Raw genomic sequence first — 15,745 nt, 5'->3', positions numbered from 1 at the left:
TTCAAGTATCAGGGTGTTCATATACTAGTTAAATTAACCTGCATATACTAGTTAAATTAATCTAATCTTATCACTAAGGTAATATCATAAAGCACATAAGCTGTGAGAAGAAGACCTGTCTTTCTAGTTCTAATGTACCTGGCAGCTTTGAGCCAATCATCATAGAGTTCAAAGGTCATCAAAGGCTGGGGTAACTCTCGCAGGTAACATTTCAGTGCGCCTAAGATGGGAGCAAAGACACATGGTTTCAGAGATGGCACAACATGCCTATCTAACTTCAACTAGAACTGGGGAATCTGTGGACCTCCAGATGTCATTGGACTACAACTCCCATCACCCCTGACCATTGGCTATGTTAACTGGGACTGATGGAAGCTGGTGTCCAACAAGATCTGGAGGTCCACAGGTTCCCCAGCCCTGCACTAGCTTAAGTACCTACCTGCTACGGCATGAGGGTCCGCATAGAATTCATCAAGAATGCCTGAGCCACAGGCAAGGCTATACTTCAGCTTCTTCAGCACAGATGCTCCAGCTGCCAAACGGAAGAGCCCCTGGAGAGTGTAATGAGAAGAAAGGTAAGGCCAGGAGGTCTGTGGCAAAGGAAAGACTGGGCAAGTGAGTGGTGCCTACCTCTTCTTGCATCCCTGATGTCAGCAGCATCATGACACAAGCTTCAATGGGGAGTGCAATCTCCCGCTCAGAAGCCTTCAGATGAGCCTCTAGTGGCATCCCATACACCCCTAGCACAGCTGCATCTGTTGGGAATGGGGAATCTGGGGGGGGAAACCAGAAGAAAGAATAAAGACCACTGTGCAAATTGGGAAGTTTCCAAAATTCACCACCATCCAACTGCTAAGTCTGGTTTTCAGGAGTGAGCTGAGCCCAAGCATTCTTGGCAGACCCTCTCAGGCAGAGCCAAGGCATTTTACTCTCTGAGGCAAGCAGCAGTTCCTTCTCCTGATAACATCACCAAAGCTGCTCCACAGATGACTTCATGATTAATTCCTACATAGAAGGCATTTCTGTGTAAACAATAGCAGGGCCTCTGTAATGAGCTGTGTACATATATAGTGCCACACAGTGGGAAGCTACACCATGTATAGCAGAGCTTGGAAAAGTTACTTTTTTGAACTACAACTCCCATCAGCCCAATCCAGTGGCCATGCTGGCTGGGGCTGATGGGAGTCGTAGTTCAAAAAAGTAACTTTTCCAAGCTCTGATGTATAGACACAATGCAATACATGAACACAACCAAATATGACAAAATACATACAGTGGGAACCACCAACAAAGCAACTGCAGCCTGATCACTGCTGATATATGGCGCATGTAATTACTTCATGCTCCCAAAGCCCGAGGTGACACAACATAAACCAACTCATCTCCAACATAGCATATCAAAAGACGTAATACTTGGCTGGTTGTGCGTCTCTTTCAGCTCTGCCAAGGTAGCATCCAGAGACCCCAGGGACTTCCGGTGATACTCTGCTTGAATTTCCAGCAACTGTCAGACAGAAAAACATACAAACACAATTTTATTCTGATTGGCATTTTTGCTGCAAGTCCTGTCAACTCCTAGAGCTGGGATGAGGAATTTATGGCCCTCCAGATGTTTTTCTAGACTACAACTCCCATTAGTCCCAGGCTATGGTCCCATAGCTCCCAGGCTATGGTCTGAAGGCACTTAAGGCCAGCTCCTGCTGAAGCTAAGCAGGATCAGGCGTGGTCAGTGCCTGGATGGGAGACTGCCTGGGAACCATATGTAAACCTCCTTGGGTTTCTATCATGAAAGAAAGGCAGGGTATAAATGTAATAAATAAATAAATAAATTATCAATTATCCCTGCCCATTGGCCATGCTGACTGGTGCTGATGGGAGTTGTAATCCAAAAACTTCTGGAAGGCCACAGGTTCTCTGGCCTGGAGAATTGTTTGTATTGTAGAGGTGTATACTGAGAGCAAAAAAGGATTAGATTGGATTAAGATATATAGACTAGATTAAGATTAAAATAGATATATAGATTAGATTACAATTAGAATGAGATTAGAAAAGATTAGATAGATAGATAGATAGATGATAGATAGATAAGTTTCTATACAAGTAGAGATAGCTGCAGAAAAAAGGCCTTAAGGGAGGACCAAACTAGGTATTTCTTATCCCTCTGCTCTTTTCTATTTACAGACAGACTGTATGGAGTAGTAGTTAGAGTGTCAGACTGGGACCTAGGAGACCAGAGTTCAAATCCCTACTTGGCCATGAAACTCATTGGATGACCTTGGGTCAATCACTGTCTCTCAGCCCAACCTACGTCACAGGGTTGTTGTGAGGATAAAATTGGAAGGGGGAGAATCATGTTTGGATGCCACATTGAGCTCCTTGGAGGAAAGGTGAGATATAAATGCAATAATATTATATATATATATATACATTTTCTTCTGCAAGTAGCTGCAGAAGACCCTGATTTGCATTGGGGCCACAGAGAATGGGCTGAAGTAGCTGTGGAGGCAGAAATATACTTTCGCAAAACAGGAAGAAGAAAATTAGCCTGAGAGATCCGGTCATGGACCTCCAGCTAAATTTCTACTTAGGTTTTGAGAAGAAGCCAGAGGTATGCAAAACAGTCTCATATGGAAGGATGAAGCAAAGGAAACAACAGAGATAAAGTAACTGACTTACTCTGATAAAGTACTTAGCGTAGCTGTCCTCCTTGGTTGAAAAGTGATATAGGTCTGCCATGTACTCATCCTAGGAAATGAGATGTGGAGAGCATTATATATTGTTCTCTTCACAAGGATCTAAACACAGCGATATCACAACCCCTGTTCTTATTAACTGCAGCCCAGCTCCTTGCAATATCACTGTTATAGCATTGTTAGGTGGTTTCTCTCAGATTCTCATTTTTCTTAAGTTCAGTTCTTCACATTTCCGCCAGTTTATGATTTTTTTAAAAAAGTTCTCATCAACATTTTCTCCAAATACATGAATTTTTCTGTGCAATTCCTCCTCACACACATTTTTTACAAAGCAATTTTCCCTAATGTGATGTATTTTGTAAGTTATTTTCAGCATTATGTGTCTTTTTATGCACACTTTCCCCTCGTTTATGCATTTTTGTACATGTTTCTTGGCTGGAGAATGACACTGAAAAATTTGTGCAAAAGGATGACTGTGTTTCAGTTTGTGTATTGTTTTGGAAAGTGGGAATTAGGTAGGTTTGCCTTTAAATGTGAACTAAATTGAATTTCTCCCCAATCCCTATGACAGCAATGGCTCTAGTTTGCCCTTTTGATCTCACTTGTGGAATCCAAACTATGACCCACAGCATAGTATAGCTCAATAAATTGGAGATTTGAATGGTCACATCTGTGCCAACACTCTTGTCATATTTCATTTTTACTCTTTAGCTTCTCCACCCCTGCCTCCAGCTCCATCTTTAAGTATTTCCTATACAAACATGTTTCCACTTCCAGAACTGGGGAGGGAAATATTAATCCCCAGCACCACAGCCATCATTTGCACCTACCTTACTCTGCTCAACCCTCCTCTTCATCTCTTCTTCCTCTTCCTTCAGATTCTCCAGTTTGATGGCTGCGGATGATGCTGCTGGGCCAGCACCAGCACTGGTGCTGTTACTGGAGTTCTTGGCAGCTTGGTTCAGACTTCATATTTCCAAACAAGAGCCAGAGGTGAGGATTGAGTTGATTGCATTCAAAAATTAGGAAGTAATGTGTTAGGGCACAATCCAACTCACATTTACACTGGGGTGAGTTGGATGCTGCAGAGCCTGGTACTGCTGCTGGGGATCCACTGGGTATGGCCAGCCTGGTGGACAGAGGGCCGATGGAAGTCCCCAAAATGAGGTGTTCCGGGGGTGTGGCGGGGGAAGAGCTGTGGGGGGGGGACCTACACGAGATCCTCCTCACATTCAGAGGCCTCCCCTGAGTTCTGATTCCTCCGCAAACTCCACCGGCCCAAAGGCCGGCGCAGTAAAATAATTTTAATTAGGTCCCATTGTGGCCTATAGGGCGTGCTTACATCCCAGGACTGGGTGGCCTGTTTATCAGAGCTCACACTTCCCAGCTGGCTCAGGCACGACAGCTCCCGATGGAGCTGGCTTTCTGCCAGCTCTCCTCTGCCAGCCCCCCAGCATTTGGATTGCTCTGTTAGGCACAGAGACTGAGGACGTGTCTGATATACCATGCTTCCTTAAGAATAGTCTTGTTGTGAAGATAACACAGGGGAAGGGAAAATGTCTTTAAATTTTAAAGAGGAGAAGGGAGAATGTACACTCTCTTGAGCTCCATTAAGGAAAGGCAGTATATAAAATATATATTAACAACTATCCTATCTGCTTCTAAGCAATAAACAGGCAGTTTATTGCTAGAAACACCAGAATTAATTTATTGCGCTTCTCCAAGATACTTGAAAAAGAGACAGTACAGACATCTCTAGAGCCGTGTCCAGAGCTTGGAAAAGTTACTTTTTTGAACTACAACTCCCATCAGCCCAATCCAGTGGCCATGCTGGCTGGGGCTGATGGGAGTTGTAGTTCAAAAAAGTAACTTTTCCAAGCTCTGCAGTTCTGGCCTATGGTACATAAAGCTTCTTTCAGGTGGTCCGTGACATGTCCACATTAAATAGTCATATTGATCTTTAATTATATTTTTACTGCTCCTTTTATTTCTTATGTTGTAGTTTATTGTATTTCAGTTTGAATTCTACAGAATGCAAATTGCAGTGCAATAAAATAGGATACAGTATAAGCCAAGACTCTCAGCAATTTTCAAGTGGTCCATGGGAGAAAAAGGTTGGGAACCACTGTGTTAGAGTGCGTTTTTCAAAGACAGCAGCCTCCATAAGTCTTTATTCAATATGGTTTAGCCACGGTTGGATTTTTTTGCCAGGAAGGAAGGAACAGCAGTTGTTCATCCCAGAAGCAGCTGTCACTGTTGCCTATTGGGACTGGCAGGAGTGCCAGATTGTCCCCACAGAGGGTTTGTACCATGCCAGCCTCCCTGCCGCCTCACCCCTTTTCTTCTCCCTCACGGTAAGTAACAGTGACCCACCTGCCGGGAAACTAGCATAGCAGCTCTGCCCCACCCCAGCAAGTTGCTTCTGGCTGAATCCCTGCTGATGGGATAATGAAGTACTTTGCTACTGAATGTGGGAATAAACAACCACCAGTTGAAAAGACAGGTATCTGATCACAGCCTTTGTGTGTGTATATTTTTATGCTGACTTGCAGTGAAAACTGATAACAATATGGGACAATAATGTATATAACCTGACTGACACCACTAAACAGGCAAAGAGGTGTATACAGCCATTAAAGACACCTACATGAATTGAATGTATTTCAGTTTAATTTTCATGTTGATATACTACTGAAAGATCAGTGCTTCCACCCCCCCCTTCCCCATCTACCCTGTCCTTTTCTCTTTGGGTTTGCTTGTTTTAGAGAGATGATGACTAAAAGTCACAAGCTTCATGGCCCTGGGCAGAACCATCTGAATCAGCCTATGATCCCCCATACGAATAGTTAACTCAGCCTTTGGATGGCAAAAAAAGATTGCTCAAAGCAGAGCTGATGTAACAGAAAATAACTTCCCAAACACACCCTCTCCATCTCTCCCTTCCTCTCCCAGCCCTGTCTCAGTACCGGCTCTTGATGGCATTCCAATCCAGGATATGTTTCTGAATATTCTTTTTGTGTTTCAGGATGGTGGGCAGCTCCTCCTGGAAGAGATTGGGATGGGGACAAGTTAGGCACAGCAGTACTCCTTGCCCATTTGTCAAGAATTACTGTGGGTGCTTCCATTCACATTAAGGCATTTACTATGAACATAGGAAGCTGTCGTATACTGAGTCAGACTATTGGTCTATCCAGTTCAGTACTGTCTGCACTAGGGATGGAAAGATCTGACAATTTTGGTTCTCAGTTTTTCATTTTTCTAATCTTAAATTCAGTTCTCCACATTTCTGCAGCAATTTGCCATTTAAACAAAAATCCTCATGAAAAATTTCCAGCATTTTGGTGTGATTTCTCCTAATAAGCACATTTTTGCAGGCAGTTTTGAGTAATGTACACATTTTTGCAAGCAATTTCTTGTCATATAATGCATTTTTGTATGCTATTTTCATTCATATATTCATTTTTATGCACACTTTCCCCTAACCTATGCATTTTTTAAAAGATTATTTGATTGTCGAACTGCATTGCAAAATTCGAATAAGTGCAAATTTCAAAGCATGGCTGTGTTTTGGTTTTCGTATTGTTTCAGAAAGTGTGAATTTGATATATGCATGATGGCAGGAGTTGTCTTGTCATTAATATTTGTACGTTAGGCAAAATTGTATAGAAAAATGAGCATATTAGGAGACATTTGCACTAAAATGCTTATGAATGTTCATGAGGACTTCTTTTTTTTAAAAAAAATCACCAACTGATGTGGAAATGTGGAGAACTAGACTTGAAAAGTAAGAAACTGAGAGAAACTGAAATTGACAGATTCGTACATCACTGCATTTCACTATTTTAATTTTTAAAAATAGCATTTTAGTGCTTATTAAAAGATTGATAAAAATGGGTGATATAAATGGCACCCACCACTGCAAAGGTTATAGTGAATATGTGCTTAGCTTCACATGGCCACTCAAGAGAACTAAACCTTTGCCTTCCTCACCCAGGCCAACTATATCACACGCCCGTGATTTAAACATATAGTGGAATGTACATATAGAAAAAGCTCAATCCTCCCAATAGTGTGGAACGTTCATTGCAATTCTGCTCATACCTTATAATGTAAGAGCAATGATTGGTTAGTGCTAGGAGCCACCCATTTGGAAGCAGCCTGTTACCTGCATCAGTCAGAGAAATAAAATGGAAGGGAAAGCAAAGGGGGATCAGCGGAGAAGAAAAAGGGAATACTCAAAGACCAAGCAGAAATGAGGGGAAACAAGAGAATGAAATGAAGGATACCTCACTCAGTTTATTTAGAGGTTGTAGGACATCTCGTTCGAGGGCCATTTCAAACTCAGCAAGAATCCTGGCTAGCATACTCTGAATGAAGCAGGTCATTTCTAGAGCTTTCCTGTAAACAAACAAGGAAGAAAGAGTTACAGCAATGTATCTAACCTGAGCTAATCTCTCTTTCAATTGGCCTGAAAGATGAGGAGCATTAATTGTCAGTGAGATCTCTCTCTCTCTCCTAAACCGGCAGACTTAAACCATCACTGTAAAGGGATTTATGGGTTGTGTGAGGGAAAGAAATTTTGAATGAAAATGAAGGCAAAAACTTCAATAAACTATCAGTAAAAAAAAGTGGGAGCAATGAGTTAAATCCTCTCTTCCCCCTCTGCAGTGGTGCTAGCCTAGATCCCACCGCCCAGAAGCTATTTATTAAATAAAATGCAATCAATTGCCATTTCATTTAGTTTGGCCCAAATTCTGAATCACTGCACTTGGGAGTTAGAGAAGAACATACACAGGTTTTCCTGTGAGCACCAGGGCCTGATCCATGGCCTTTACAAAAAAACCCCACCACTTCCCTGATGGTTTCTGTTGGGTATTACTAGACCACACTGGACCTAGCAGGAGGTCAGCATGTGTGGCATAATTTAATTCGGTGGACACCTCCAGACTGTCAGTATTTTGTGGAAGGGTTTCAACTGCAGACCAGAAATTTAGATTTGCACAATTACAATGGACCTAAAGTAGTTTGTTGACCTGGTGCAACAAATCCACTTAAAATAAATAAGAAAGAAAAAAATGAACTTCTTGTGATTTGTAAAGTGACGGGAAAATGCATGGAAGAGTGAGGGATGAACTAATGGTTAACAGGAAGATGTATAACCACCATACAAACAAATCAAGATGAATTCAGGATGAACTTGTCATATAACCTGCTGGCAAACAAATCAGAACAAATGTTCAATAAAGACTGGACATAGTCTAACCTTCACATAAGTTCTGTGCAAGGGGAAGGGCTGTAGCTCAGTGGGAAACATCTGCCTTGCATGCAGAAGGACGCAGGTTCAATGCCCGTCAACTCCTGGCAGGGACTCCCTTTTTACTCTAAAACCTGGGGGAGCTTCAGTGGAGTTCTCTGAGAAATCAGCTTCACACAGAAATCAAAACTAGATGGTAGGTCAACTTGCTGCCACTTCATGGTGTGTCAAATGAAAACACTTTGCTGTAGATTGGGCAGAGACAGTGATTGGCCCAACACTTTGCTATGGGCAGTCCTAAAAGGTCTGAGATCAGCAGCGGAAAGGGGAAATATGTCCAGCTATGGGCGAACACATTTTAATCTGAAGCCAGAGAAAATGATCTGGCTGTTTTTATTTATTTATTTTATTTTTATTTATTTGTTTCATTTTTAAACCGCCCATAGCGAGTGGCTCTCTGGGCGGTGTGCAAAAGGAACACCTAGAGTGTCTGCAGCCAAAGTCTGTGATATTGCACCAGTGAAGGAGCCTCAGCTTGCTCTTCTATTTTTGCAGAAATATTTTCAAGATCAACGTCAGCCACACTGTAAGTAGAAAGGGTATCAGCTTTCTGGAAACACAATGTAAATTTAAAACAAAACAAAATTGTTCTATCCTGCAAAGAAGGTTCCTGATTTAGAATGAAGCAACTATGATTTTCTAAACCATATTGACAAAATAACGGCATCTTTCATGTGACTCTCAAAATGAGCAACTTGGAATGTATGTTGCTATCTTAAGTTCTACAGATAAACACTTTGCATGCTCTTTAATCCATAAAACATAGGGATTCTTACCCAAGACTGGAATCATTGTCTAGTTCCCTGAAGCTTTCTGCCATGGTCATTGACAGCGCCATCAATGGTAACTTTTTCTACAGAAAGAATCAGAAAATAAGAAGAGGCAATGAATAAATAAGGCAAAGCCCCTATCTTTTCCTGAAACAGAGTGAAGTCCTCCAATGCCTGTCAGTGTCTATCACCATAATAGGCTGAACAATGCAAAATACATCTCACACTTTCCAGCTACATTGTGGGATCTTCTGGATGGTAGGAACTTTCCTCAGTTCCCCCATTATTGGCATAAGAATCCGTGGCAACTGTAACAATAGGTGAGTATCAATAACCAAAGATGGAGTCACTTTCCCCCCTTATTGTTACTGTCACATGAGTTCGTCCCGCTATGGTAGTTTGATTATAATTGTATAAATATAACAGAGGTGGCAGGAGTATTTTTCCAAATTTGTAATTGAGCAGCTTCCCCATGACCAATGCAAGTAAATGGAGAAGTGAAATTTACTAAACCAGATGATCAAGTAGTTTGTGGTTTAGTCAATTTCATTGCCCAGAGAAATGTGTTTGAATGAGATGGAGAAGGAGAGCAGACCAATTCAAAGAAAAACAGAATTTTAATAAAATAAGAAAATATTCTCAAAATGCTAAAATATTTCTGTATTGAAGCAGGTAGTTTTGCACACTTTTCTTTTCAAGATTACATAAGCAATAGTGGATATGCACATGTTCTTTGCCCACTAAAAGCAAATTTAAAAGAAGAGAAACTGCACTGGTGGAATATGCAAATATTGGGTGCATTATATTGTTTTTGAGGTGGAGAAAACATGTGACCTTGCCTGGTTTATCTCATCCAACTGAAAGAAATTAGTAGAAAAATTAACAAGTTGTCTATGATCAATGGGATACACTGGTGGAATGATGCAAATTCAGAATAAAATTAAAAAGCTCCAATAACTAAGGAAGAAGAACAGGACAATGACTAAAAGAAAAGGCCAGCAATTCACGCACAGTTTGACTGTGCATATGTCTACCACTTTAACGAAATACAGGCAGGTTCAGTCAGTTGGTGGTGGTGTCAGGCACCTGCCAAGGCTTACACCTCAGCAGAGATGGGCACAACGCTGAACATCAGAACCCTCCAGCTTATTGGTGTTCCTCTTGCCATTGCTATCTGCTTACCAGCTCTGTTCCTCTGGCCCAGAGGAAGAGCATCAACAAGCAATGAACGGGAGAAAGAACAACAGATGTCACTATCTGCTCATGCATTTGTCTTTTCTTTCTGGGCAGTAGTGGGAATTTACCCCAGAGGCAAAGGGAGATCAAGTAAATTATTGCAGAGTGGAAGAGAGGAATCCCACTGAAGTCATCTTGCCTGAGCTGCTCCCCAGCCCCTCCCCACAAAAAACCTGGAGCGGGTGCTGGGCACAGGCTTACATGTTACAAAAAAACCCACAAATGGAATGCTAGCCAAAGATGATAGATAGATCACAGGATGTGTTGTTAGTGCCAGTTATCAATAACAGATTAAACCATATTCAAGAATGTGGATATACCTGTAGAGATTAAATCCTTCATTTTACACCCAACCTAACAATAGATCCAGGAGAGTTGTTAATTCAGCATCCCCTTCTACAACAGGGACACCCTTGCAATGATGACTGAATACAATCTGCAAAGAGTTTTTATGCCTTAAGTCCCAGAACTCAGGGCTCGCCACTTTTAGCATTATAGAGGTTTCTCTCTTATGTAATCTCAAAGAGCAGATGAAAAACAAGAGAGGGATCCCTCTCTTTCGCTCTGCAACAATTTACTTGCTCTTCTTCGCCTCTGGGGTAAATTCCCACTACTGCCCAGGAAATCACTAACTTAAGTGCAGAATAGGGGTTGGACTGAGGGGCCAAACCACAAACAATAAGGACAAGGAGAGGAAATGGTTCCATATTAACACCATATGATTTCTGTTCCTGTCCTAGATTTGAATGCAGTTTTATTTTGAGACTCTTTTGCACAATGCTTTGAGAGCTATAAAGTGAGACTGAAATATCTACTATGGCTTGTCCATATATGAGTTTAATGTGGATCTGAAGTGCCTTGTGTGTCTAATTTTTTTTGCTTTGCCCACAAGCTGTCCTCATCCAGCACATTGTGTGGGCAGCATTTTTTTACATGGATGGTGATGTTTCTCTGGGTGCCATATCCCCTACTTCCATTTTGTTTCCATCTGCCCAAAGGAAAGAATGCAGCCTGCCTTTTCCCACCAGTTTTTGCTGAAGGGACATTCACTGTAAGTTGTTTTTTTAAAAACAGTTCTGTTGTGCAGAAGTGCTCTTGCACAAAACACCTGTATTAAAATAAAAACTGTCCTTGCAGATACAGGAGGCTGAAAAGGAAAAGGGAGGAAAGGAAGCCACCAGATATAAATTTGGTATATAAAATTGAACGCGTTCATGTGTGGAATTCAGCACGCAAATGTACACATGGAAAAACTGACCCACATTCACATTAACACCGTTGTGTGGACACAGACTATTTTGGAAAGTTGTTTGTCTGTTCACTAAGCATTTGGACACCTCTTCGATATCGTAACCAATTTTGTAAGATGGATGCTGAGATCACAAAGCAAAATGGTGATTCAACTGGACACCATTTTGAATCAAGATGGTGGACTGAACCTTTTAAAATTGCACTGATCTTTTGGTTTCAAAAAATTCCTGAGCAATGCCAGGTACACGGCTGCTAGTTCTAAACAAACAAATAATATTGTTGGGGGTTCTGCGATGAGAACTCTCCACATCTGCCATTGGGGACAGGGTGGAAATTTGGGTTAGGGCAGTGGTGCAGGGGGAGGAGGATCTAACTTTTTGTCCCTATGCTGCAGTCCCAATCCAAATCACTACTCAAGCTGCTATGAGCTCCAGAGAGGAATTTATATTGGGGAACTGGCACAGGACATAGAGTTAGACCAGGTAAAGGCAACTTTGTGCCTTCCAGATGTTTGTTGGTCTAAAACACAGAAAATTCCTGACCTTTGGCCATGCTGGCATTGATGGGAATTGCAGTCCCAAACATCTAGAGGGCACCAAGTTGCCTATTCCTAAATTAGACCCTTTCCCACTGTGCCGTGACTCTGAGGCAAATAGCCCCTTTTAAGGTAGAAAAATGTGGAGGGTGCCAATCATTGAACTCCCACATAGCAAGTAATTCGTTTGACTTAGGAAGAAAGAAAAAAAGTGAGGCAAAAGCTCTTACCACCCGTTTGTCCATGTCTGCCCCATATTGGCCCTGGAGACAAGCCACAAGCCTCTTGTGTACATTGTGTGCCGCACGCTTGGCTGGTTCAATCCTCTGTTCAACCTAGAAAAAAGGAGAGAGCCAAACAGTTAAGAGAGAGAAAAGGGGGGGAAATTTTCCTCCCATGCATCTATTTCAATTCTAGAACTTTTTTCTTTCTTTCCAAGAACTACTACAGTGTACTGCAGAGGGAAGTGTCTTCTGCTTCCATGAGATTTCATGCAGATTTTGGCATTAGAAACGTCTGGATTTCTGAAAGTCTCATTTTTAAACACATTTCTGACAATCAAGAAAGCAAATGTATGTTTGAAAACATAAAGACATTTCACTAGAGTGCATCGCATCCTGAGACTGTTTACAAGCAAATGTGCTCTGTTACATCCACAGAAGTTTTCTCCATAAAGACTACCCAATTAATTTAAGTAAAGAAACCCAAACTATACAGACACATGCAACGGCATGTATGCAGATCAGTATCCTTCACAGAAATGGAAAAGAAAGATTGACTGCCCAAGCAAATAATGTGCATGGATCTGTAGATTAGTTTGTTAGTGGACCCAAACAGCTGGGTTTTTACACCCCATATGATTCTTCCCCCCATAGCCTCCAATAATGCCTTTACTGTCCACACAGCTCTTCTACCCCTCAGTTGCCCATCTCTAGTCTTCTATAACATTTGGCTGTGTACATGTGATATATTTAAAGCACATAACTTCTACCCAGAGAATAATAGGAACTGTAGTTTTGCAATGGTACTGGGAACTGTAGTTCTGTGAGAGGCAAAGTGCACTTTCCAGGATTCTTGGGGGAAAATCTTGTGCTTTAAAATATATGGTATGTGTATAAAGCCCTTGTCAGTGTACTCTGAATTCTGCAAACCCCCAAATATCATGTTAAATGGTGGTGACCATTTGAGAACCATACATTAGAAGTCAAATCGAGGGAATAAGACATTGCTGCTCTAGTGTGCATTACAAGATACTGCCTTACAAGAGCTGTTCAAATAGAGGAACAGGCTGCCTTGTGATGTCATGAACTCTCCTTTGTTGGAGGTCTTTAAGCAGAGGCTGGATGAACACCTGCCAGGAATTCTGTAGTTGCATTGATTTGGATTAGGTGGCCTCCAAGATTCCATGCAACTCTAATGTTGTATAAATTGAAGAGAGATGCAGTCTGATTCTATGAACTTCTACAAATCTGGTCCCTGGCTCAGGAAAGTAGAGCTGGTTTTGCTCTACTTTCCTAAGCCAGGGACAAGATTTGTAGTAGCACAATGCTGGAAAGTATAGACTTGATTCTGTAGCATAGATGGACCTTCCTGCTCCTGTTCAGCAATGCCAAAAACTCCTGTAACCCTGGGCTTCTTATGGCATCATGTCACAGATTGGCCACCCATAAATAAAGTAAAGCATGAAAAGGCAATAAAATAAATGCAAGCATGTTTATTGTGGCATACTTTCTTCTAAATGACAGTTGTGGCACACTTTTTTCTACATTACGGTTGACCTTTGTTTTGTTTTTTATGATTCTGTGGTTGTTGCTTTTAATATGTTGTAAACCACTTTGATGTTTTTAATGAAATAATGGTATACAAATGTTTTTATAAAATAAATAAATAATTTTATTTATATTAGTAGCCATTTTTTATCTCACAGGCTTAAGTACTGCAAACATAAAAATAACACTGAAGTGCAGATTTGGTGGAATAGAATTTGAAGGCTTTGGGGTGTGTCTATACATGTGTAGAACCATTCATTTGAGAATCAGTGCCCTTGTGATTTTCAAGTCTGTCCCTAGCTCTGAGTTTTGTTTCATTAGCTCATGAGATCTCCTGGGGACCTACTCCAACCATAGTAGAGGCTGAAGCGTAAAAGACATCTCTCATTTCAACATCTGGATCATTCTCTAGGGAGCAGGTAAAAAAACTGTTCTGTGACTCAGGCATGAGCAAAGAACAAGCAAATTACACACTAAGACAATGGATTCTTTCTCTTCATGCCTTCAGGTACAGGTAAGCACATGCCCACAGATAGATCCACGCCTCACCTGTAGCAAGTCTTCTGTCAAGTATTCAGCTGTTTCTTGGGCTCTATGGAAGAGGAAGAGGGAAAAAAGGAGTCAAAGAGACAAACTATAAATGAACATTATATGCTTTAGCACGTTCATTGGTGGCTGTGGGGGAGATCAGAACAAAATTCAAAGTACTAGATAATGGCAAACTTTTTTGATATCAGGACTTAATTATTTTATCTGCCACCAATTTTGTACAGTTAGACAGAACCCTGTGGCCAGAATGTGTATTGTGTTTTATATTTTGACATTTTCAAACACATCAGTGTGGGACAGAATGAAGAGCTTGTCTGTATCTATTACTTGCATATATGTTTATCACATTTGTATCTGGCCAGTTTTCTGAGGGGCCATGGCCAGCGTATGCAATGGTTCCCTGGAAAAGAGAGAATGACTGGTCTAAGATTCCTCAGAGAGCTTCATGACTGGGTAGGACTTTGAACCCATAACTTCCATTTCCAAATCCAATCCTCTATCCATTACCTCCTTAGTAGGTACAGACTTATATTTACATATATCTTGTTGTCCTGGCTTTCACAACACATCTAATCTATCTATATTTCATGCCATATAATAACTAACCTGCTTATGAGAAGGAGTCAAATTCCTGCTAGAAAGTTGTCACCTTTGCCTGCTCAGTAGATTTAAAAGGATGGAAAGTCATGTTGGATTATGATTTCTGTTGTTGATTGCATATGACCTTAAGACAAGGGAAAGTATTCCCAAATAAACATTGGAGCATTTAGCACAAAACTCCTGACCTGAAATACCATTAAAATGTAATGCGAGGTTATAACGCAATAGAAGGTTAAATGGGATGAGCTGGGGCGGCGGCTGGTCCATTAGGAAAGGTGGGGTGCTGCCACACCAACCTCAGTCTACCTTCAGCCAACCCCTGCCTAACTGCTATCCTTACTTACATCCCGTTCAGGAGATGGTGCTGCCTGTCTACTTCCTCATCCTTGGTCTCAGTGTTGCTTTCACAGAACTCAGCAGGGAGGAGGAGGAGGAGGAGGACAAAAACTAGAATTAGTTGGCTCTGCCTGTCATTGGCTCTGGCTCCACCTACTGTTGGCCTCTCTGCCTTCCACGCCATGAGTCCCAATGGGCACCAGCCACCACTGGGATGAGCATAATGCACCTTGAATTAAGGACTAGATTGCACCCACAGCCTTCCACTTTACTCTCTTTGCCAGTGCCAGAGTAATACTGCAGGTGACAAAAGACACAAAGGAGTTCCACCTGGACCCTCAATCTGAGCAACTTGCCTATATACCTACTCATTGTTAAGACCTTCTTCAAAGGCCCTGATCTTAATTCCACTGCTGTCTGAAGTATTGTGGGGGATAACCCAGGATGGAGCCTTTTCTGCAATGGCACCAAAGTTATGAAAGTGCTTCACATTAGAAGTTTGTTCCACCCCTTCACTGTTGGCCTTCTGGTGACGGGTGAAGGCTCATGTTGTTTTGGAGGGCATCCAGAAGTAGGGGTGGGGGAGAAATTTGATTTAGCTTGTCTTTAAAGCTGAATTTATCAAATTTGTATTTTCCGCAACCACATGAGAATCAAAACACAGCCATCCTTCAAAATTTCTCCTTGTCTGA

General features: G+C 41.6%; 1 protein-coding gene across 1 annotated transcript in view; it reads right to left on the bottom strand.

The window, feature by feature from the left end:
* The window catches only part of SH3BP1 (SH3 domain binding protein 1), a 48,005-nt gene that overhangs the window by 21,597 nt on the left and 10,663 nt on the right, over nt 1-15,745 (bottom strand). Inside the window, exons 2-12 of the mRNA XM_061582715.1 lie at nt 14,118-14,160; nt 12,030-12,134; nt 8,784-8,860; nt 6,980-7,091; nt 5,660-5,736; nt 3,524-3,659; nt 2,677-2,745; nt 1,414-1,504; nt 631-773; nt 440-551; nt 139-220 (exon numbers count right to left, since the gene is read on the bottom strand). Of these exons, the coding sequence (XP_061438699.1) occupies nt 139-220; nt 440-551; nt 631-773; nt 1,414-1,504; nt 2,677-2,745; nt 3,524-3,659; nt 5,660-5,736; nt 6,980-7,091; nt 8,784-8,860; nt 12,030-12,134; nt 14,118-14,160 (1,047 nt within the window). The remainder of the gene's footprint in view (nt 1-138; nt 221-439; nt 552-630; nt 774-1,413; nt 1,505-2,676; nt 2,746-3,523; nt 3,660-5,659; nt 5,737-6,979; nt 7,092-8,783; nt 8,861-12,029; nt 12,135-14,117; nt 14,161-15,745) is intronic.

Source organism: Rhineura floridana, chromosome 8, assembly GCF_030035675.1.
Source record: "Rhineura floridana isolate rRhiFlo1 chromosome 8, rRhiFlo1.hap2, whole genome shotgun sequence".
Classification (NCBI taxonomy): domain Eukaryota; kingdom Metazoa; phylum Chordata; class Lepidosauria; order Squamata; family Rhineuridae; genus Rhineura; species Rhineura floridana.
The sequence above is the reverse complement of the archived record's forward strand: the minus strand, read 5'-3'. Positions and strand labels throughout refer to the sequence as shown.